The sequence below is a fragment of the Callorhinchus milii genome, unplaced genomic scaffold, assembly GCF_018977255.1.
Source record: "Callorhinchus milii isolate IMCB2004 unplaced genomic scaffold, IMCB_Cmil_1.0 Scaffold4, whole genome shotgun sequence".
Classification (NCBI taxonomy): domain Eukaryota; kingdom Metazoa; phylum Chordata; class Chondrichthyes; order Chimaeriformes; family Callorhinchidae; genus Callorhinchus; species Callorhinchus milii.
In genome coordinates, this window is record NW_024704745.1 from 33,570,078 (window position 1) to 33,593,744 (window position 23,667).

The following is a 23,667-nucleotide window of genomic DNA, read 5'->3' on the forward strand; positions in this document are numbered from 1 at the left end:
TTATTAGTCTTGCATGTAGAACATGATCTGAGCAAGCAAGCTGAGAAAGGTAATTTTCTTGCTTTCAAGAGTGACCTTTATATGCGTTCCTTGGGTTTTGTCAAGTTATTTACCTTAGGTATTAAATCACAAATGAGTAATCTTACCCATCCTATTGCATAGCTTTCTCACATTTGCAAATGTATCAGTTTTGAAGTAATGCTTTATAAAACTTTGACGGTGTACGGTGAAAAAGATTAGTTCACCATCATTTTTCTGCTGGGCAACACTGTTTCCCTATGATAGTGTGGATAATTATCGAGAACTGATAGAAATTTCTCCTCTTATAGGTTAGTTAACAAGATTAAGCCAGGAACATGCAAGAAGACCAACCGATTGTCAACACCAATAGCTGGTTTGGTAAGTACATTTTTGTTTAATTTGTACAATATCAAAAAGAATGAATCAATTTTTCTGTTTTTTTAAAAAAAAGAAATAGCAGCAAGGCGGGAGGGAGCAAGGCGAAGGGATTGTAGGATGGAGTTCTAAAGCGTTTGAGCAGAGAGGCTGAAACACCAGCCACAGAAGGTAGGGCAAGTTGGGCGAGAGACCTGGAGCAAGCCAGAGCCTGCCAATCAATAATGATCCTGGCATTTTCTATTTGACACATAGCAACCTTTTGGGGGGGTCTGTCAGGTATCTGACAATTACAGAAACCCATTACCTGGCACCCACCCCCAGCTTGGGTAAAAATTCTCGACTGTTAAGACCTTGAGATGTCCTCACAACATGAATATAAATGTAAACTTATATTGAATTGTATTGGATAACTATGCTTAAGAGTATCCAATTCAGACTGAGTTCCACATATGTATGGCACCAACAAATGGAAATGTATCTGGAATAGAATACCCACTTTTTTTCTGGAGGAACACACACCCTGCTTACTTAAATTGGGAGAGGATTAGGCACAGGTTTGAGGACCCAGAATGGTAATCTGATTTATCTAGACATGAAAATAGTTTAATCATCTACTTTTATGGTAGGAATAAATTCATTGCAACTTCTTGTTTGAGAGAATATATTTAATGATGTGGATTTCAGATGTAACCTTCATTGCATGGATACACTCAAGTTTTTTTGTCTTGTTAATAATAATCCTTGCATTTTGCATTTGATATAGCGCCTTATCGTGTCTTTGAGGCGTCTCAAAGCGCTTCACTGTATAGTATGTGGGCGAAATCCAAGTTAACCCAGCTGGCAGCTGTCTTTCCCCAACTAGTTAGTCGAATAATTATTAATTGCTATTGATTGCCATAGTATGAGGTTCTTAGTTGATTTAGAGAAAAATTCAGTGGTAATTTTTTCAGGATACACAGAGCAGTAACATGGAGAATCTGCAAAAGAGCTTGAGGCTAAGAGGATGTGTTGTTTGCCCCAGATGCTGTACAAGCATGTCCTGCTTTTTAGAGGCATTGTGATGTGGTATGTGGAGACTAAGGAAAGTTTGGAGGAGTCAACTTATTCTAGGGTGTAGCCTTCATTTTTTGAATTCAGAATACTTCACATACCACATTTCTTACGCTTTTACTATTTTTGGTGACGTGTTGGATTGAGGGTCCTTTTTCGGTGTATTTCACTTTTCTTAAGCCAACTCCCCACTTGCAGGCCTTGCCAACTCTTCCCTCCACAAACTGCAGATCATTCAAAATTCTGCAGCTCGTGTCCTCTCCCACACCAGGCGCCATGACCCTCTGAGGATAGAGTTCAAAATCCTTGTCCTCGCCTTCAAGCTCCCCACGGCCTTGCTCCTTCCTACCTCTGTGACCTGCTAACCCCATATCAACCTGTCCGATCACTCTGCTCAGCAGGCTCCAGCCTGCTCCATGTCCCCTGCCTAGTCCGCCCCGGCATTGTCAGGCGGGCATTCAGCCTCTCTGTCCCCACCCTTTGGAGCTCCATCCCATATTCCCTTTCCCTCGCTCTCTCCTTTGCCTCCTTCAAGGCATGTCTCAGGACCCTCCTCTTCGATTGTGCCTTCGGCCACCTTCCTAACCTCCCTGCTCTCCTCTCCTCATCAGGCCCAAATCCCTGTGTATCCAGTGCTTTGGGACATCCACCCGATGTGAAAGGCATTTTACAAATGCTTGTTGTTGTTCTTTCTTTTCTCTTCCCTCTTTCTCTCTCGGTCTCGCTGTCTCTCACATGATTTATTTTGGTTCTGGAGAATAACTCATTTTGTATAACAAAACTTCTTGAAGGATTAATGTTCAATCCTAATCCTTTTCATCTTTAACTTTTTTTACAATCATTTTAAACACTTCAAAATAGTTAGTTCATTTCTTCTGACCTTTCACAGTAACTGCCTGACTTTACTTTGATCTTCATCTTATAATTGGGATGCAGCTTCCCTTCTCTTTCTCCTCTTTCTGATTGTTGCATTTTAAGATGAACAAAATGAAGATTGTGTTGAAGTAATGAACTATAATTGTAGCTTTGTTGCTGAGCTGGCGCTCCGGAATGCTGGAGTGTGACTGAAAACGCTGAACAATTTTTCCCCCTTAAGTAAATGTGGTGACCTCTGTTGTGATCACAATTGCTTAATTTCTTAGATAAATAAAGGTTGCCGCTGAGGTCTTGCTTTATTGGGCAATGTCGAGACTAAAGAGTTGTTTTAGCATTTCAAAGATATGTTGAAATAGCTGAAGGATTACTGTATTGTTCACAATTGTTATTTGTTGCATTTTTTTTCAGCCTTTCTCTTTGGTTGCCATTATTTGACTCCCATGCTATTGGGTGTGACCATCCCTGATCAGTACACTTTTTTATATATGCTATCCTAAAATTCCTCAGTGTACCTACTGAAAATAGGTTGATTTATTTGAGCAGTGTGAAGAGCCCAATTCTGAGAGGTTTTTTTTGGAGGGTGGGGGCACTTTACTGTATGTATTTGTGGCCCTCTTGCGCACCACGCATAGAATTTATCAACTGAGTTATTGTGATGCTGGTACGTTTTTAACTTATATATTGTATAACATTGGACTACAAATAAAGAAGCCCTTTGCCCTATAGAAAATCAATGCATTTAAATCAATGCATTCTTCCATTATAATTGCCAATCAAGTGTTTAATACTTATGTACAATATTGACACATGCATAAAATGTATTTTTCATTAACCTGTCCATTTTCTACACAAGAAAGTTGAGAATCCTTACTGCATCATCCATTGACTCTGAACTTCTAATCTGATCTGCATTCTTTTCAATGATTCCAATATTTTCTCGACAGCCTTGACTTCCTTCAATCCATCTATTGCTCTATTTCCCACAAAAGCACCGTGTCTTTACCTTGGTGTGTTTCTTGGCACTTGCTTAAAAAAAATGAATAATGGCGTAAGGTGTGAAAGTCAAAGGATCTAATGAGGAAAAGAAAGGAGATTAATGTTGTACTTATATAGTACTTTAGCTCTGAATTGCTGCCAAACATGCAGGGTAAACAGAGGCTGAAACGGCAAGAGTCGGACCGGAGCCCAGCTCTTAATGCTACGTTAATAATAATCCTTGCATTTGATATAACACCTTATCATGTTTTTGAAACTCTCAAAGCGCTTGTAAAGTGAATTAACTGTATATTTTCTGGTCAAAACATGGCAGCCATTTGCGCACAGCAATGTCCCACAAACAATCATGGATTGAGTGACCAAATTATTATGATTTAATTTGAAGGGATTATTACCCCTGATAAAACCATCTGCCAATCGACTAACAACCAGGTTCCTAGTTATCTGTGTTCATGCACAATGCCAAGGCTGGTCATGTGATTGGAAAGTGCTGGCCACAATCACACCTCATCATAAAACAGATTGCGATTTTATGGACCTCGAATTACTGGATTATAAACGGGTTCTATTTTATCTAGCTTTTAATGCACATTTTAGCTCCGATGGCCAAAAGTTGATTTTCTACAATGCATTATCTAGTTATCAGACAAATATCAACACTGTCAAGTGGAAGTTGATCTTATTCACTCCAGTTTCAAACTCTTAGATTTTCTCTTGTATAAAATTGGCTGGAATCTTAGAATGAAGCTCTAAGCTTTGAAAAGTATATGGTGGGCACCTTGTATACAATGATATTTTCAAAGTGTGCTAAATGTTCCCTACTTCAGTGTTGCAAATGTTAATCAGTGACTGAAAGGGAGTGTCAGTCATTATCCTTATTTTCGTGGTAAAGCAAGGTATCCATTAATATTTTGGTGCAGTGGAGGCAATTACCCAGGAGATGATTTTAATAATAATCCTTGCATTTAGCACAGAGCCTTATCAAGTCAGAGGATGTATCAAAGCGCTTCACAGGTTTTACTGTGAAATGGAGTGACTGTGTTTGTAGGCAAATATGGCAGCACAATTGAGCACAGCAATGTCCCACAAACAGCCATGAAACAAAAGATCAATTTTATTTGGGGGATTGTTGGCCAGGACACTGGGAGAAAATTCCTTCACTGTTCAATTAGTGTTATGGGATCTTTAATGTCCTCCTGAACAGATAGACAAGACCTTGGTTCAATGTTGCATCTGAAGGACGACATCTCTGACAGTGCTAGACACTCTCAGCACTGGATTGGAGTGTCAGCTTAACTATGTGAGTTTAAATCCTGATTTGGGACTTGAACCCACAGCCTTGATGATAGATTTACTGACCTGAGCAATACTAATTGCGCTAATATTGTTAGCAGAACTCAACTGTTAGGCTTTGGGTCAGCTTGTTGTGCTTTGCTTGATTTAAAGAGGAAACTGTTTTGAAATGAGTTACTGGATAGTGCAAATGTTGTTTGTCTTTTGAGATTTTATTCGCCTAAATAAAGAAAGTTTGATCATGTTGTACAATATTTTTAAAACAAAATTGGACATGTAATACTTTGGCTCTACTTCAAAGCATTGGAAAATGCAGCACAGTAGATAAACGATTGTTCCCCCTTTAAAATACAGCAATTGTGTATTGCTTCTGAGCATGTGATTTATGGCTGATTTATGTGAGTAATCAGCGTAAATGGGTACTGGTTAAAAATCAGGATTAACATAAAACATTAGTCCATCCAGTGCACTTAGTGTCCACTCGTCAAAAAACAACAAACAAAATCACATTTGTAAATCACCTTTCATGTCTGGAGGACGTCCCAAAGGCACTGAACAGTCAGGGATCAGGACCCGAGTGTGGGAGGCAGGGTTGGGATGAGGGAGGGCAGACAGGTCGGAGGGCGGCTGAAGGCACGGTCGAAAAAGAGCCTTGACTCAAAAAAGTTCTCTTTCCCCCCCCTTTATGGTTATATTTTCAGAAAAGTTAAAGTTTCTGAATGACAGATTGAAATGAGCAAAATTTTAGGTTATATCCCTGCAGAGTCGATTTTCAATTTCTAAAAATACTAGGGTTTTTAAAACTTCAAATTGGCTTTAAAAAAATCCACTTAAAATAACTCTGGATTCCACAACTAAAGCAAAGCACATACCAGAACAACACTCCCAATTATGTTCATCATGTCTCATGACATTTTCAGGCTTCAGTTATTTCAAGATTAATGACTTAGGAGTGTAGTTTCTGTTCCCATAGTTTGCTGTTTCTTTTACTGTATTGAAGGCTCTCTCCAAAGATGTGGCATAAAGTTAGCACAGGTATACAGGGTGACTCCCAGTTATAATATCGTGTTTTGGATCTGTAAAATTTAACCCTGCTTCGTAACATATCTGCAGAAGAAAATGCCCATCAATCCCCCTTCAGGGTCATCAGGTAACCAGAAGTTACTTCGAGTAACCGTGGGTCCACACACCTGCTTGATAAGTGAACTTGCACGCTAGACAGGTTGCCCTGTATATTATCAGCAGGTATATTTATAGATACGTGTGTTCAGAGATTATATTGATCTTGTATATAATCAGGCTAGCTTCTGTGGGTTCCCTTTTTTGGCTTTACTGTTTTGGAAAGGCATAATGTGAGGAAGAACAGTCATTTTTCCAGCCATTTCTGGCTTAGCATCAGAAGTGATTTCCATTTTTCTCTTCCTCTTACTGCTGATGCTGCAATTGTGCTATGCTGTGCAATTTCAGAGCTGAGATCACCTTGGCAATGTAATTTCAGCAGCATGTTATATTACAGTAGGGAAAATTCAAACATATAGTGCTTCTATTCTGACCCACTCTCAAATGATTCCTTAAAAAGGTCCATTGGATTGCTGAAGAGCTTTCATGAGCTAGTCCTGTGACCATCTCTTTTTAACTATTTTACTTTTTTTTAGAATTCTGTATATGCACTTAGCAGAACTCAATTCACTGTGAATTTTAAAAATGCATTCATAACGATGTAAGAGAAAGACATATTCAGACTTTCCACTATGTAATGTCGCTTTGCTATCAGCAGTTTAAATGGGACAAAATTACTATTTGGAAGGGCATCCGCCTTCTTATTTTAAATGGTTGCAGATGGTAAATTTGTCAATTCCATGCAAACATTTTGCTTTGCCTTGCTTTCATTGAGAAAGCTAATTAATAGGTCTTGTTTTGAAAAAATATAATAATCTTTCTTTAATCTTCTCTAATTTTCTTGCATTTGTGCCAGATCAAGTGAAGAATTGTGAAACGCTGTCTAAACACAGAAATGTGTTTTAAATATTTTTTGAAACTCATTGTTTTGCATAGTGGTTTGTTTTCATAAAGCACTTATTTTGGAGTTGTTTGAACAGAACTGTGAGAAACAGCTTTTTGTATAAAAAAGAGTGCTTGTGGTAGTGAGGTTTGAGTACTACAGAAAGGATTTACTGTATTAAACTTATACCATTGTGATGGTGGGCACTTTGATCTTGAAAGGCATCAAGAATCAAAGATCTCAAGTGTTTGTGTAGTTGTTTATCATGACACATCTCCACATGTGTGTAACGTGTAGCATAAGGCTGAGCTCAAAGTACAAAAATATTTAGCTTTTGTTCCCATTATTTCAGTTGAAGGCTCCCATTATTTAAGAGGAGATGTTTTCTGGCAAATTTGTGGATGAAAGTCCTTTGTGCACAAAGTAAGGGTAACATACTGAGAAACCTTTTCAACCAGCGACTGCATTAAACTTTATCTCCCTCTCCCTCCTCCTCTTCACCCCCCCCCCCCCCCCCCACTCCTCCTTTTGCATTCAATTTGGTGTAGTCTATGGATCAAAGTCCCAGGAAATACAACAATGCAATTTATATAGTGCCTTTCATGTTAGGAGGACGTCTCGAAGTGCTGGACAAGTCTGGTTGGGCACCTGAGCTAGGGGTGAGAGTCGGGGGTGGTGGTGGGGCGGAGCAGGGAAAAGGTGACCAAAAGTATGGTCAGAGGTAAATTTTGAGACTTCTTGAACAAGAAGAGGGTGGACAGTGAAGTGCTTATAGAACTTATTTTTTAAGCTAACATTTTGCAGTTGATGTGAACCCTGCCCCAAATATCTTATTTTGTCAGAAACGTTGTGACTTATTGGACTTCACATAGTTTCCAGCAATTACCAGTCATATAGACGTGGGTAATGTTTACAAGCAGCAGCAGCACAAGTGATTGTTTTATGGATTTTCAATGGTTCACACGGTCAATAGTTTAAAAAAATATTTCCTGCATTTTTAAAATTTTTGTATAGTAATTTGCATGATGCGCTTCATTGTGATTTGGATGTCAAATGGCTGCTTAGTGACTATCCTTCATCTGGGGAGAGCCAAGGGAGGTAAGCTATAGCTGACTCTATAGTGATGCACTTGGCAATGGAATGTCAGAATTGAGTCGACTGGGGTGCTCTTGGTAATCCTTTTCTGAGGCAGGTGGGTCTGCAGTGCTCCCAAGACAATGGTGATGACAGCTGGGCTTGTCAGGAGGATTTAGAGAGGCAGACATTGGGAGCAGGGATTCTCTCCACTAGGCTCCTGTTAACCCTATAAACCAAAGCTCTTCAATAGACCGGGAGATCCGAGCTGGACAAGCATCAGAAAGCTTGTCAGATCAGGGCTTACGGTGGCAAGCTCTGTGGCTTCAAACTCCCAACATTACTGCAACACACTCTCTTGGCTCCCAAGTTTTGCCATTGTCTGCCAAATACTATCTGGAATTAGGCAAGTCGAGTGTTTTCCACCCCATGGAGAGAGTGCACATTCCAAATCGGACATAAGGACATTTGCGTGGCTAGGTGCATATATATATAATATATAATATGATATTCTAGTTTGGATACTCTTAAGCGTGATGGTTGTTTTCTGCATATGTTAGACACCTGGGAATAAAAATAAATAAATTGAACAAGCATTTGAAAGGTGTTGATGTTTCACTTTTGTTGAATTAAGCGAAGTACTTTAATTTTTTAAGAAAGTAACCTGTGGTATTTCTTAACAAGGAATCCGGTTAGAATTTACACTGCCATGTAAGAACTCCATTCTAGAAGTAGATCACACCAGATAGAGATTCCAGAAGTCAGCTTGACACAATTCCAGTTACTGGAACAAATCCTTCTTTGCGCAACACAGATTCTTTATTCTGGAATCCCGCAAATTAAATTCCTACTGATCGAACAGTGTAGAAATGTTATACTGTTTAAAATATCTTGAAACTATCATAAACCAATGCTGCTTGGGCTAGTGGTGATGGTGAGAGGCAAATAATTAATCTCAAACTTGTACATAATGGGAAGCCATTTGTACTAAGATTGTTCTGGCTATACTTTTGTTTCTGTTTCAAAGTCCACACCACATTGCTGCACGTAGTTGTGTTCTGTCATTACACAAAAACATTGTTTTATTTTCATGGTACCTTCCAGAGACTGTCGGGCTTGCTTTTTGTTGCTGCAACAGGAATTCTTTTCAGCAGTTTGCTAGCCAGCAGGTGCAGTAAATGTTGCATGATACTGTGTCTTACCTAAACATTGTGCAATGTACTGAATGTCGCATTAACTCCTACCCTTGCAGGAATGTTGCCCTTAGTTACCAAACCCAGAATCCAGGTGTATCTAACATGTTCTATAATTATGAGAGTGGCACATTAGGTGGAAACTTCCTTGCCTTTCATTTTAAACTGCAGGCAGTTTCTGGGTGGGTGGCTGTTGACAGCAAGTGGTTTTTTTTATATATAGACTGCAGAGGTAATACTCTGTGTCATGCAAACTAAAAGGAGGGTGGAATGTTTATGCAATTCAGCTGACGTCAGAAACGGTAGCTGCCCACACACTGTTCAGTCATACTATAACAGGTAATGTCCAAAGTGCCACTTAGTTACATGACCAACCCACGTCCGTAGATGAAATATTGTCGGTTAGTGCTTATTCATTGGAGGATTGATCTCTCTTTTTCTATTATCCTAGCTTTGAACTTTAGAGTAAAGGACTTTAGACTGAGTTAGTTTCCTTCTTCTGTCTAACTCAATAGTTCATTTACTTCAATTTTTCAGGACAACATTAATGTTTTCCTGAAGGGTTGTCAGAAACTTGGTTTGAAAGAAGCTCAGCTGTTTCACCCAGGAGACCTCCAGGATTTATCAACTCGCGTCACTGTCAAGTAAGTGCTGCTTTGTATTTAACTAACAAACTGATTGGATTGATTGCCTATCTGAGTGTAATCAAAACTGTTGAATTTGCGTGGGTCTTGCCTTGGCTCTAAAGCTGGTGTTTGCATATTAATTGAATTAAATGTGTATAAAGTTTTCAATTTAATTTTTATTTTGTGTGTGGGAGTGGAGAGAGTAATAGAAAGGGAACAAACGTTGTCAACATTTTGTAATCAACATTTTACGTATTACTGGTGTAAGAGTGAATCATTTTGAGCATTGTATTTTATATTCTCCCTTGTGGGTAAAATTCAGAATAATTTCAGTTTTTATTTGATGTATTCAAACACGTGGCTTCTCAGTTTACAAAAACTTCCAGCGTAGTTTTCTTGAAAGATCAGTATTCAGAGAGAAAGATTATAATGCGATTTTGTTATTTATGAAGGCATTCAAGGTAAATGGGAGGGGAGTGGATAGACTGTAGAAAATCATCAACCCCAGTAATGGTTCAAATGCTGTTCCCTAAATGGATTAAAAAAATCAGTAGCTCTGGAGTGAGGGACTATGAACACTGTGTGCAGCAGTTTTTTGGTGTGTGTGTGTGTGTGTGTGTGAGTAAGCCAAACTAAAGCTTATTTTTTATACTGAGTAGTCAATATCAATTGAACCATATATTTTGTGTCATATAGAGTCACTATAAAAATAGAACCTTATATTTTGTGGCATATTAAGCAAATAAGAAAGAAAAGAATTGTTAATGGTAAAGGACCGTTCTGGGCCCAGCATCAGAGAAGTTTTTCACGATTTAAAAAAATTAAATTTTGTTTTCGAACTTATCACTAAAGTGCTTTAAAGGTATCTTGAATAACCTGTTCTGACATTAACTGTAAGTGAATGTGGTTGAACTAGTTTCTGTTCGGGTTGCAACGAAAAGTGAGAAAGTAAGTCCATTAACCTTTGCCCACACTATCAGTTTGAACTCTTGTTGAAATACCAGTAGGTTAGATTACTTACTACTTACTACGTGCAACTTTGTTGAATGGATAAAGTGCTTTAATAGTGACGGCTATAATTCTAGATTAATGGATTTAGTGCATCAGGAAATTTGAAAGGCATTCATTCTGTAGATCTTCACCAGCTGTTTTAACACAATTGCGACCGTAAGTCTTAATTTAGTTCTGAAGTAGTTGTTTGGGTGAATGCAGTTGCTAAAAACTGATTTAACTGAACTGCATCCTAAAGGACAAATTTAGAAGTGTTTTGGATTTCAGTGTATGAAAACTCCTTTAATTGCTAGGAAATATTCATTAGCACAATATAACTGTAGTAAATTGAATGGGGAGAAAAAAATAGTTATTGTAAACTAGCTAGATTGATGGTGAAAATGTTCAGGGAACTTGATCCATTCACAAAGGTCTGCTCTCCTGAGTCAGATTATAACTTTGTTTTGGTACGATACATCAGTATCACTCAAATTCCAGATGTATAACATCAGAATCAATTCATCTGTTGAAGTGTGGAGAAACCAAATGTGTCATTCCATCAGATTGTGCCTTCCCTGCCCCTCTTCATTTCTCAATAGATTATATCCATGACACATAGGCACTTGCTGTTTTTATATTTCACCATCTTTAGCACTTAACTTTTCACAATATATGTTAGTCATTCAAACAACTCCTGCAACATAATGTCAACTGCAAATTTGCTATGATTTTTAAATGCCCAAATTTATTTTACTGCTTGATAGTTATGGGCAGGTTACACTTGCCTCTGTTGGTCAATGTATCAGTAGCTTATTGGCATGAGGGGACTTGTTGAAGCCCTCTTGAAGTTTCATCCAGTATTACAACAGATGAGACAATGGCTCTGCAGAGGAAATTTCAAGACTGTAGGGATGGGTCTCGACATAACAACAAGCCTTGCTGATAGAATACAAATTTACATTTATTTTATACAGTGCTTTTCACATTGGGAGGACAACCCAAGCCATTTAACAATACTGGCTTGGCACCCTAGCTGGGGTTGGAAGCCAAGGGGGTGGGGAGGGGAAAGATGACCGAAAGCACGGGTGAGTGTACACCAGTAATAATAATAATAATATTCCTTGCATTTGGGTCTTTCACGTCAGGAGGACATCTCAAAAGACACATTTCATAAGAGTGTAAGCCTATATTTGGAGAAATTCCCTTCTCTTTTTGAATTGTGCCTTGGAATCTTTAATGTCACCTGAACAAGCATATTGGATCTCGGTTTAACATCTCATCCAAAGGATCCATTGTTGGCTACTCCAACAACATGCCCCAGCATTGCATCAGATGTTGATCTAGATGATATGAATTCAAATACCAACAGAGGGCATGAACCTGTCACCTTCTGTCTTGGAGGCGAGAGTGTTATTAACTGAGCTAATGCCTATTGATCAGTAAGAAATTTGTTGGGTTTCATACATATCACTAGGAACAAAATACAGGACCTTTCACTCTAATTTGTTCAGCTCACTGAGGCATCAAGATGTGTCTGTCCTAGAGCACGTGCATACATGACTTGGAGCACTAGATATGATATGGAAAGTGTTCCACCTCAATTTAATGCTAATATATTGGTGGCTGAAACTATTTTGAAATGTGAAAATTTCACAGTCTAATGGAAGCCATTGTATGACTGTGTATTTGTCTTTGTCTTGTCTGTGGTGTATGCGAATATTTAGAAAGGGTCTGAAAACTTGCCTTTCGTTAATAGATCCTTAACTTGGCACCATGATCTATGAAACTATTCAGAATACCTGTAGTCGTTAATGTCTAAACAGTTGCAATGGTGCCTTAAAAGAAGTGATTGACATTACTGATTATAGATAAATGTCAAACCATACACATCACCTTTGATTCACTTATAATCTGAATATTCAAATCAAGGTGAAGTAGGAAAATATTTAGGAGTGGCTTTATGGCAAGAGCATATCTTAAAGAAGAGGTGGCTTATTAACCGAGCCTGGTACTGCTGTGGAATTCGTCCTGTTTGCATTGCTGGGTGTGTTCCACAGCGGAGACGATAACCAAGGAATGGCCAGTAATATTCATTTTGAAACTTCTGTTTGTGACTTTCATTTTGGGTTTCTTCATCTGTGGGCGGGGGAAAGGACAAACAGTTCAGGCTGCAGATGTGACAGATGCTGTGTTCCAAACATTTAGGCCTAATATCTATCAATTCGGGGATCAAATGTGCAAAAGAACTCTGATTAGGTTTCTACTTCAAGTTGAACTGGAGCCACCTGAATATTGAACAGGGCTTAGCAGTTGGAAAATGCATCTTGAATATCATATCATGCTGCTCTGGATGACTTGCAATTTATGCGATCTACCTGTTTCTTAGCAACACCCATGTTATACAAAGTCTACCACACCCAGTAATGGCAAGTTATAATATTAGGCTTTTTTGATGAGTAACATAACTGCTGGATTGTGTAGCCTACAATTGTTCGGATGAGTTTGCTAGATAAAGGGTGGCTTCTTGTATGCATTCCCAACCTCAACAGTATAAGAACTATCAAAGTTGAACTACATCTTAATATTCTATATTGTCTACACATCTGCTCCTTATTTTGTAGTTAATGATCCTCTAGTAAATCAGGGTTGAATAATAATAATAATCATTGCATTTCATAAAGCGTCTTATCATGTATTTGAGACGTCTCAAAGCACTTCACAGAATAGACTGTAAAGTGAATTAAAGTGTATATTTTGTGGGCAAAATGCAGCAGTCAATTGCACTCAGCAGCGTCCCACAAACGCTCGTGGATTGAATTGACCAATTTATTATTTTTTTTTGAAGGAATTATTACGCCTGGAAAAGCAATCCACCAATTGACTGGGTTCCTACTTACTGCTAGGTAAATGGAGGCGTGTGGAGTAAGGAAACTTTCCCAACATTTCGCCCTGTCTGGAATTGAACCCAGGTGTCTTGCTTGTGAGGGAGTGCTCTAATCACTGTAGCTACAGGTCTCCACTTGTTTGCAATGGAATGAGTCCTGGAATGCGTCATTGCTTCCCAGCTTCGCTCCTTCCTCTCCCGCCACTCCCTTCACGAATCTCTCCAATCAGGCTTCCGTGCCACCCATAGCACAGAAACAGCTTTAGTCAAAGTGACAAATCACACTTTCTCCTTCTGTGACCAGGGCTCTCTCTGCTTCCTCGTCCTCCTTGACCTCGCTGCTCCCTTTGACACCGTCGACCACTCTATTCTCATCCACCGCCTCTCCTCTCACCTCAACCTTCATGGTTCTGTCCTTGAATGGTTCAGATCCTACCTCACACTATCTCCACTTCGTCTCCACAAATGGCTTCTCCTCTATCCCCCAACACCGTCTTATGCGGAGTTCGTCAGGGCTCTGTCCTTATCAATATCTGTATGGTTCTTCTTGGTGAAATCATCTGCAGAAATTGAATAAATTTCCACATGTATGAGGATGACACCCAACTGTACCTCTCTGCCTCCAATCTCGACTCCAGGATCACTGCTGTCCTGACAGAATGTCTGTCAGACATCAGGTCCTGGATGAGAGCTAACTTTCTTCAGTTGAACGTCAATAAGACTGAGGCTCTCCTGATTGGCTCCCGTCAGTGCCTCCACACATCAGGCATCACCATGCAAGGATGCACACTCCATCTTACTAAGCCAGTGTTGTTTGGTGTCTTGTTTGACCCTCAATATTCTTTCTACCCCACATTTGTGCCATGACTTGCTCTGCCTTCCCCCACCTCTGCAACATCATCCGGATCTCCCACTGTCTCACACCGCAGGCTGCTGAGACCCTCAAACATACATTCATAATATTCAGGCTTGACTACACAAACTCCTTGCTTGTTGGCCTCCCCAACTACTCCCTCCATAGGCTGTAGATCATCCATAACTCTGCAGCCCATGTCCTCTCCTGCACCAGGCTCCGCGACCCTTTCACTCCCATCCTAACCTGACACCACTGGCTTCCCATCACACAGGGGATACAGTTCCAGATCCTGGTCCTCACCTTCAAAGTCCTTCATGGCCTTGATCCTCCCTAACCTGCTACCAACCTGCCTGCTCCTCTCCGTGGGCTCCAGCCTGCTTCACATCCCCTGCCTCGCCCGCCCCACCATTGGTGGGCAGCCTTCTCCCACTCTGCCCCCACCCTTTGGAACTCCTTCCCACAGTCCCTCAGCTTTGCCCCCTCCCTTGCCTACTTCAAGACCCATCTCAAGACCTTCCCTTTATCCATGCCTTCGGTCACTTTCCTTCCCCCCCACCATCCCACCCCTCTCCCTTACCGATCCCAACCCCCAGATTGGGTCCGAAACGTTAATTGTCCAGCACCTCGGGATGTCCTCCCGACATGAAAGGCACTATACAAATGCAATTTTGTTTGTTTGTTTGACTGGCTGAGGCCAGTATCCATTTCTTTCAGGCATTTTCCTTTTGGGATGAAAAGCAGTTGTCCTGCAAGAGTGCCCTCAAAAACCCCTAATAATTAATGTTCTTTGCCTCCATCATCACCATTGTCACCTCGCAGCAGCTGTGCCAGTATCCTCCTAATATTAGCAGAGTCTCCATTGATATACAGTGACTCACTGTTCTGAGGTGATTGGATTTGTGGTTGAGAGAAATTATGTAGGACAATTGTATCTTTTTGAATTCTCATTGGGTTTTTTTACTTGACCACAGGAAATTGGTGAGCCCAGTCCTCTCTTTTTTAATATCCACATCTGTGGATAATCATCAAGGACCTTGTCTGATTTTTACCCCTTCTTTAAGTAAGTGCCCCCATCCCTCTGGTCTAAACTAGGGTATAGAGCCCAGTCAAGGGAGAGAAGCTGTTGGGAGCCGAGTCTATTTTGTCCTGCTTTGGTAAGAATTATATTTTATCACATGGATGTGAAAGATGATCATAAAGCAGCTTGGTAATTTAATAAACTGCTTAACTTCCTGGCCTCTGAGTCACGTTCCAGAGGGCCTGCAAGCAAACCAGATTTAGCAATGGAACAAATGGAGGATTGCAGCACTAAGGGATATCATTAACATACCATACATTATCAAAAGAGTGACACAGGCCAAATCATTGCTTTTATACTTTTATGATGTTTGCCATTTGTGCGAGATTGTAGATGACTTGCTCTAAAGAAGGAGGGGGGAAAAAATTATATTGGAAGTCTTTGAATTTAAACAAAATACTGTATATACATTGTTAAGGCTGCAAACATCCACAAAGAATGGTAGGTAATGGGAGGGTGAGGGTGAATTAGATGGAGCTAGACAAAGTCCTTGTGGGAAATTTCTTGCATCTAATGTTGCTTTTTCAGCATTAATATTTAAGCAAAATTTACAGGTTCTGTTTCAGTAATATTTATAAGTACAGTAGCCCTGCATTATTACAATGTCTTTATAAGGTGAACTGAAACTTCAGTATTCAACTATCATAAGTGCTAAACTTTCGCAAGATTTTACTCCTAAATCATTAACTTGAGATGTTAAGATTTGTTCAGAATTTTGGAAATTCTCAATTTGAAAGCTTTTGTTTCCCCACAGTTCCTAAGAACTGGCTTCCAAATTAAAATTGAATTAAGGTTATTGTTATTTGTCTAGAACCATGTAAAATTTCCTGAGCCTGGTCCTTATTGACTGATCTATGTTGGAAATTACACATATATGGATGTCTGGTGAGGTTAGGATCAAATTAGCAATGCTCTGTATGGTTGAATGACATTATTATTATTATTATTCCCGGGTGGGGCAAAACCTTAGGCAAGTTTCCTTACACCAAAAATGTTGTCACTCAATCCAGAGCTGTTTATGGGACATTGCTGTGCACAACTGGTTGTTGCGTTTCACCCACAAAATACACAGTCAGTCCGCTCTACAATATATTCTGTGAAGCGCTTCAAGAAATTTCAATGATTTGATAAGGTGCTATATCGAATGCAACAATTATTATTAATATTATATAATAGGATGCTGACTGTGTCCAAACTTGGTCATGAGGAATGACTTCTTGGATGAGGGACTGGGAAAAAGTGATGATACCTAAGCAAGCTGAGGGGGAAGGAAATACAGTTTCCTGTATACTAGTCATTGCACATGTCTGCTTCTTCAAGAAAGTTCTTGCAAGATTACAAAAGGGAGCAGTTAATCAGCAAAGTATTCCAATGTGATGATTTCCAATTTGTTTTATGTGAAGAACATTGTTTTATATGACTTGTGTTGAAGTGTGATAAAATGTATGATGAATTTAAACTTCAGGTCCCTGAAATTATTGCTGATTACTTATTAAATCCATATATGGTGTGGGATATATACGCAAAGAGAGCAATGAGTTACAAATAGCATCTATTGAAGCTCCCTGAAATTCAGTTGGAAGTTGCTGGCCTCTAGACAGTGCTGTTTTCGAGTACTTGGCCAGATTACAAGGATTATAATCTTAGTGATACACAATAATAGACCATTTGCAGCTGATGCTGTCATTCATTCAAGATGAAAATGCACATTTTATTTTAGTTAAGTGATTATCTTTGTACATTGCAGCAGAAAGAGTGGCCTTTCCTAAATTGCATACATCAATATAAGTTGTGCAGGTTGAAATACTATACACTTTGTTTCAAAGCAATGGTTGCTGATTCACACTCTATTCTGCAAAAGAGATTGCTTTACTTTTGCTGGGAACTAATAAAGCGGAAAAGATTGTGAACTAAGTTGTTTTAAATGGAAATTAGGCATTTAGAAGATGGAGTAATTAAGTGGAAAAGATAAAAGAAACAAACTTGGAAACTAACAGAGATCAATACAACAACAACAAGATTTCATTTATAGAGCGCCTTTCATGTCGAGGGGACGTCCCAAGGTGCTGGACAGTTGGGTCAGGACCCGAGCAGGGGAGAAATGGTCAGGGTGAGGGGAGGGAAGGGAGGGAGCGAGGAGGGGGTGGAGAGTCAAGAGAGGAGCTGAAGGCACGGTCAAAGAGAAAGGTCTTGAGACCGGCCTTGAAGGAGGAAAGGGAGGAGGCGGCGAAGGCACTGGGGGATGGAGTTCCAGAGCCTAGGGGCTGAGAGGCTGAAGGCCCGGCCACTGATGGTAGGGCGGTTGGGGCTGGGGATGTGGAGCAGACCGGAGCCAGAGGAACAGAGTGTACGGGCGGGTAAGTAGGGGGATAGTAGGTCAGAGAGGTAGGAGGGAGCAAGGCCGCGAATGGCCTTGTAGGTGAGGATGAGCAATAGATTTGCATTGGTCGGAAATGGAAGGAGAAAGATGTCAAAAAACAATCAAAAGTTTAAAATGTGTGTCTGTGATTGTACGAAGCATCAGAAATAAAATAGAACTAGGGGCACCAACTAGAATGTGCTTTAAGGAACAATTGCATTAACAGAGTCCTGGTTTCAGCTAAAACCAGTTTGGAACAGACTTCCCGGATGTACAATATAAAGGAGGGATAGAGAAAAGAAGGGAACACCAGTATTAATTAGAGACTTTGTTACAGCATTGGAGCACAAAGATATTATATAGAGATATTAAGACAGATTCTTTTGCAGGATAGTTTTGAGAAATAATAAGGGACCTGTCACTTCATTGAAAGTCAGTACATGAAAGACTTCCAAAGAGAAGCTGAAATGTAGAGGTAATTTGAAGGGGCTTGCTGTCCAATCAGATTCATAATCAAAAAAAGTTATTATCCAAAGACTGGCATAAGGAAGATGTTCATGATCAAAAAGAACTGGGTTTTTACAGTGTATTCGGTCACGACTGTTCCCGAAACTAGTATGTTAACCATCCTAACAGGGAGGGTATTGTGGAGATTCACCGGAAATATGCCAGGAATGAGAGGTTATTGTATGGTGAGACTTGAAAAGTTGGAACTGTTTTCACTGGAACGGAGGAGGTGAAGGGGAGATTTAAACACATTTTGAAAATTAGGATATTTATTTAACTGATAGCCAGTGCGTGTAACCTGAGGATTATCATCACAAGAAAAAAGATTAGTGTTTTACACCAAAGTTTGTTAGAAAGTGGAATGTTTTATTATAAATGGCAGTTGAACCCAAGTCCATAACTGTATTTAAAAGGGAATTTGATAAATAGTTGAGGAAAAATAATATTGATAGACATGGAGAATAAACAAGGGAATGGGATTACAGCAGATATATCCAGTGGTGGAGCAATGCTGGTGAAACATGTTCTGACACAGATACGAAGGGCTGAATAGCTATAAACTTTCTAGGACGGTTGTTGGGTACTTGGTTTATCCAGACAATCTTTTATTTTTGTCAAACTGTAGAACAGGTTCAGTTTCATGCAGTTTCAGATTTAGGAATCTGAAACTGCATGTCGTGCAGAAACAACAATTGAAATGCAGATTGAATGCTCTGCTGAGTGTGGGAAAGTAAAAGCGTTAAAACTAGACCAGATTTTCCTGTTTATAAAATAACAACTGAATAGAAAATTTCAAAATCTGTAGCATGTAAGTTGATAGTATGCAAATGAAATTGAGTTTTGCATTATTTTCTTTCCATTTCATCCCCTTTAAAGCCAATGATTGATGCTATGGCATAGTGTCATAACTGTCCACGGAATTTTACTCCAGTGACATTACTTGTTTGAGCCTTGACCAGTGGTTATTAACTTTTGGCAGAAAGCAACCAATTTACTTACTTCTTCTGTTCAGCAATGCATTCAGCAATGGACAGTGGTCTAAATTAGTGGTTTCCACATGGTAAGCTTAAACCTGCCACTCCGGGCAGTTGCCAATTGTGGACCAGATCTGAGAGGGAACAAATAATATCATTGTTCTAATTCAAAAAGCCCTTCGCATGCTTTGTATGTATATGGGATAGCTCCACTTCCAAATAAGCTTCTGTTTCCTTTGCTTGCTCTCTAGAAAAATGGGTGAGGAATTGCACAGAATCCCAGCTCTACTGTCGAAGTCTCACTGCCACATTATCTGTGGTTATTGCAGTTTTGCTGCTGAATTTGCATCTTAAAGAGAGGTGGGTCACAAATGGCCCCTGACCAGTGATGATTAAAATGCTATCCAGCCAATGGCTAATAGCAGGATATTTGACTGACTGGTTTCACATGCACATAAGCTCATTCTCTGTCTGTCAGAGGACATGTATGTGTGTTGACATGTATGTGTGTTTCCTGTTTTTCTCTTTTTTTATCTCTTCATCCTCATTGTACCCATTTGATTTTTATAATTTTTTTTAGCCATTAATTAGTTGTTGTCAAATGTTACAGTATTTCAATGGAAGGGCTGGTCTTTCAATTTTGAAATCTTGTCTTTAGGTTAAAATTGTTCTTTGACAAAAGTTCTCCCAGCAGCCTTTGTACCCCAGAACCTAACATTACCATCACAAAGTGCAGTACACTGGGATAGCCAGGAATCTGCCATTTGATATTGACATTTTTTTAACTGCAATTTTCACCTTTTGTTGTTGTCAAACTCTGCCCACTTTCACTGTACACAACTATCGATATTTTTGCAATGATCTCTTCTGTTAACAGTTGTAATTAATAATTTGCTGAGGTTAAAATTTAACTTCGTAGAATATAAACTTGGTTTCAATTGGTTATGTGTATGGGGCAACGGACTGACACTAGTAAACATGACCTCGGCAATAGGTTTTAAAATAGAAAAGTCCCAGGAGCGGCTGGGTGACTGCAACCCAATCTCAGTGATCAGATGGTAAACTTTTCATAGTACTTGATGCCCCTAGAACTCCTTACTTGTGTTACAGCTTTGTAAATTCCTAGCAACTTATAGGATTTTGTGTATCAAACCCAAGTGACCACAACCTCAGGATCCTGATGATTGGAAGACCAAATGCACCACATGTACCTGAACTGTTCTAACTGGGAAAATCTGGTTCAGACTAAATTAAGTGTTAAATCAATAAACCTTGCTTTTGATATAGTCATGTCACTTGTGTACAAAGGCATTATTGGTTGCGATGTGCACTATACCACTTCACATTGCCAATCATGTTTCAGAGGGGAAATTACCTTATTGAGAAATTAATTGTAGTTTGCTTGTGATTGTCTATTGAACAAGTCCATCCTTAAGTGCAGGAGTAATGGATGGGGGTGGCATTACGAGTTAGGAGGTGAGTAATATGAGTAGTGCAAAAAAATCTAAGCAATTTTGTTAGGAACTGAATGGGACTCAGGTGAATGTACAACTTGGGCGTTTAAATGATTTATAAATATTTAAAGCTTTGAAACAAGAATTTTATGTACATTAATCTCGCTGCCCAGGAAGGGGATATTTAAAAATCTGTATCTACTACTATCTGTAACAACTTGCTTTATGTACAGCTTTATCTGCTCTAGAATGCACCATTACACAATTCTACAATACTGCACAAGTCCCACTGTCACATTACTCACTTCCTAACTCGTAATGCTGCTCCCATCTATTACTCCAGCACTTACCGGAGGCCTCGAATCATGGGAAATGATGTCCTTGTCCTTTGACGCGTGCGCACTTACCAGCCAGCCGCATTGGATCATAGGAAACATAGTCTTGTCTGTCGACCCAAGCTCAAAACTTAATTTCCCTTGACTCAATGTGATTCTAACGTTTTCTGGTAAGCGCGCATGCTGTGACGGTTGAAGACCCATTGAATCGCAGAAAATGTAGTCTTAACCCATCACTGCATGTGCACTTACCAGCTGCAGTGACAAATTACCACACGTCCCTTACTGGCTGTATTAAATTATGCTTACGCAGGGTAGATTATTGATTAATTTGGAGTTTCTATGACTTCTGCAGCTTGCCTGCACCTCGGATTTTACATAAGTCATATTAAATATCATGGTCCTGACTGATGCAACCTGTGTGAGTTTTACTGTACAAGCTAATTTATAACCTTGCACATTTCTGTAACTTCTTAGTAATGTTTACTAAAGCTCTTGGAGAATGCAAGAAGCTAGGCCTAAACTTTATAATGAGGTTGTGTAACAATTGATGTATTGTCCGAAGAGAATGTGTTAGTTACATAGTGTTCAGCAACTACTCATAGTATTTCTTCCAAGCATGGACACACATGTTTTGATTTGTTGTTTTGTGAAGTTCAAAAGAGAAAAGGCTGCTCATGGCTGCAGCCCTGGCTCATGCCGAGTAGAGTACTGACTCAATAACTAGCTGTTGAATTTGTTTGCAGTGATAAGGATGTGGACTATGAAATTTCACTTAGCAAATGATTTACCAATGTCATCTGAGGTTTTCTTCTGAAGCATTCAAAAGAGGCTTTTGCACAGCTAGTCAGTCTCCATTTGACTGCTGCTAACTGAGTGGCATTTCTCAAATCAAACTCCAGTTCAAAGGATTGTAGTTAAACAGATATAATTTAATACAGCCGTCAAACACTGTTGTACAGTGGAGGTCAGTGCCGTGTATGGGGATACACTTCTCCACTATGATGTTTCTCGTATATTCAAATAAATTGCCGTTGTTCACTCTTCAGGTTATTCACATGGCGGTGACCACTTGAGTTTGATACCAGAAGACTTCTGAACCATTTAGAACTGTAATCTGAAGGTGCTTTAAAGAGTGAAGCAAATTAACTTATTTTTAAAAGATCTTTGGTTTGCAGGGTTATAAATTAAAATGGCATTTGCTATAACCAATCCTGAATGTGTGTTTAGATTTTTCTGGCAGTGAAGATTTTTGTTTTAGTATGGGGATGTAATGGTCTACATTTGTTTTGTCTTGGCATTCAAAATGATTTTGAATTTTCATTGGTTTCATATTGGATTTGGAGTGTGGCCCCGTTATACTATGGATTTTATTAATCTACTGCAAATTTACAGTAAAAATGCTGTTTTTTCCCAACCATAAATCTCAGGATGTTGCTGTTTAACAAAAGCAATGAGAGACCAACTCCAGGAGGTGTCTGGTACCACTTTGTGTTAATGCCAGTTGTCATAGAACTGCAACCAATACAATGCAAGCTTTAATTTAAAAAGTTCCTAGGAGGTCCAGTGGAACGTTATTAAACGTATTATTAAAGAACCAGTTGAAGAACACATACACATAAAAATGTTTTACCTTGGTGGGTGAAGACTCAAAACCGCAGAGACCAGAACATTGCTGGTTTGATTTCTAGTCTGTGCTCAGTTAACTGATCTCATAGGGGCAGTTTAGGGAGTGAGGGGAGAGGTTCAGCAATGAATTTGGCTCTTCATCTCCAATAGTGACTTGCTGAAGTTTATGTGTAGGTGAACATCAGGTGCAGCAGAATCTGACTTCTCCACTATGATGTTTCTCGTATATTCAAATAAATTGCCGTTGTTCACTCTTCAGGTTATTCACATGGCGGTGACCACTTGAGGTTGATACCAGAAGACTTCTGAATCATTTAGAACTGTAATCTGAAGGTGCTTTAAAGAGTGAAGCAAATTAACTTATTTTTAAAAGATCTTTGGTTTGCAGGGTTATAAATTAAAATGGCATTTGCTATAACCAATCCTGAATGTGTGTTTAGATTTTTCTGGCAGTGAAGATTTTTGTTTTAGTTTACTACTAATCTTGTGTTCAGTTCCTATCTCTGAGACAAATTAGGGTTTGTAAGATTAGCACTGGTGCAGTTTCTGACATGTAGATAACAACAACAAATTGCATTCATATAACACCTTCCACGTCAGGAGGATGTCCCAAAGCGTTGGACTGTGAAGGGTTTGCATCTGAGTTGGGGGTTGGAATCAAGAGATAAGATAAATTAGAATTTAACTTCAGAAATTGCTATCTTAAAAGAGAAATCTAATCCTACTTGATGAGGTTAATGCTTCCAGAGCTGCTTCAGGTGTTTAGCTGGTCACATTCAGTACAGCAGTTGTGGTGTACCATTGTTAATATGCTCATGATTAATTATTGTACAGTAGCCCTTACAGAATGTTCTGACATACCAAGAACAAGGAATGCATTGTTTAAAGCTCCTTCAAGTAATGGAAAAAACACGATATGCCTTATCTAATTTATCCCATATTATAGCCTGTTTTGGGTTCGATTTCTAAATGCTGCATTGAGATATTCCACAAAGACAAAGTTGCCCTTTTTTTAAAAAAAATCCATGTTTCACCAATGTATATATACATCTAACTTGTTTTTATACTTAATTCTTGGACCAATCAAAATAT

The 23,667-nt window shown here is 39.3% G+C and overlaps 1 protein-coding gene across 6 annotated transcripts in view; it reads left to right on the forward strand.

Moving 5' to 3' along the window:
• LOC103176895 (LIM domain only protein 7) overlaps positions 1-23,667 on the forward strand; it is a 118,683-nt gene that overhangs the window by 43,382 nt on the left and 51,634 nt on the right. For all 6 annotated transcript variants that reach the window (XM_007890753.2, XM_007890756.2, XM_007890757.2 and 3 more), the window contains exons 4-5: positions 330-399; positions 9,421-9,527. In XM_007890753.2, coding sequence (XP_007888944.2) covers positions 330-399; positions 9,421-9,527 — 177 coding nt within the window. The remainder of the gene's footprint in view (positions 1-329; positions 400-9,420; positions 9,528-23,667) is intronic.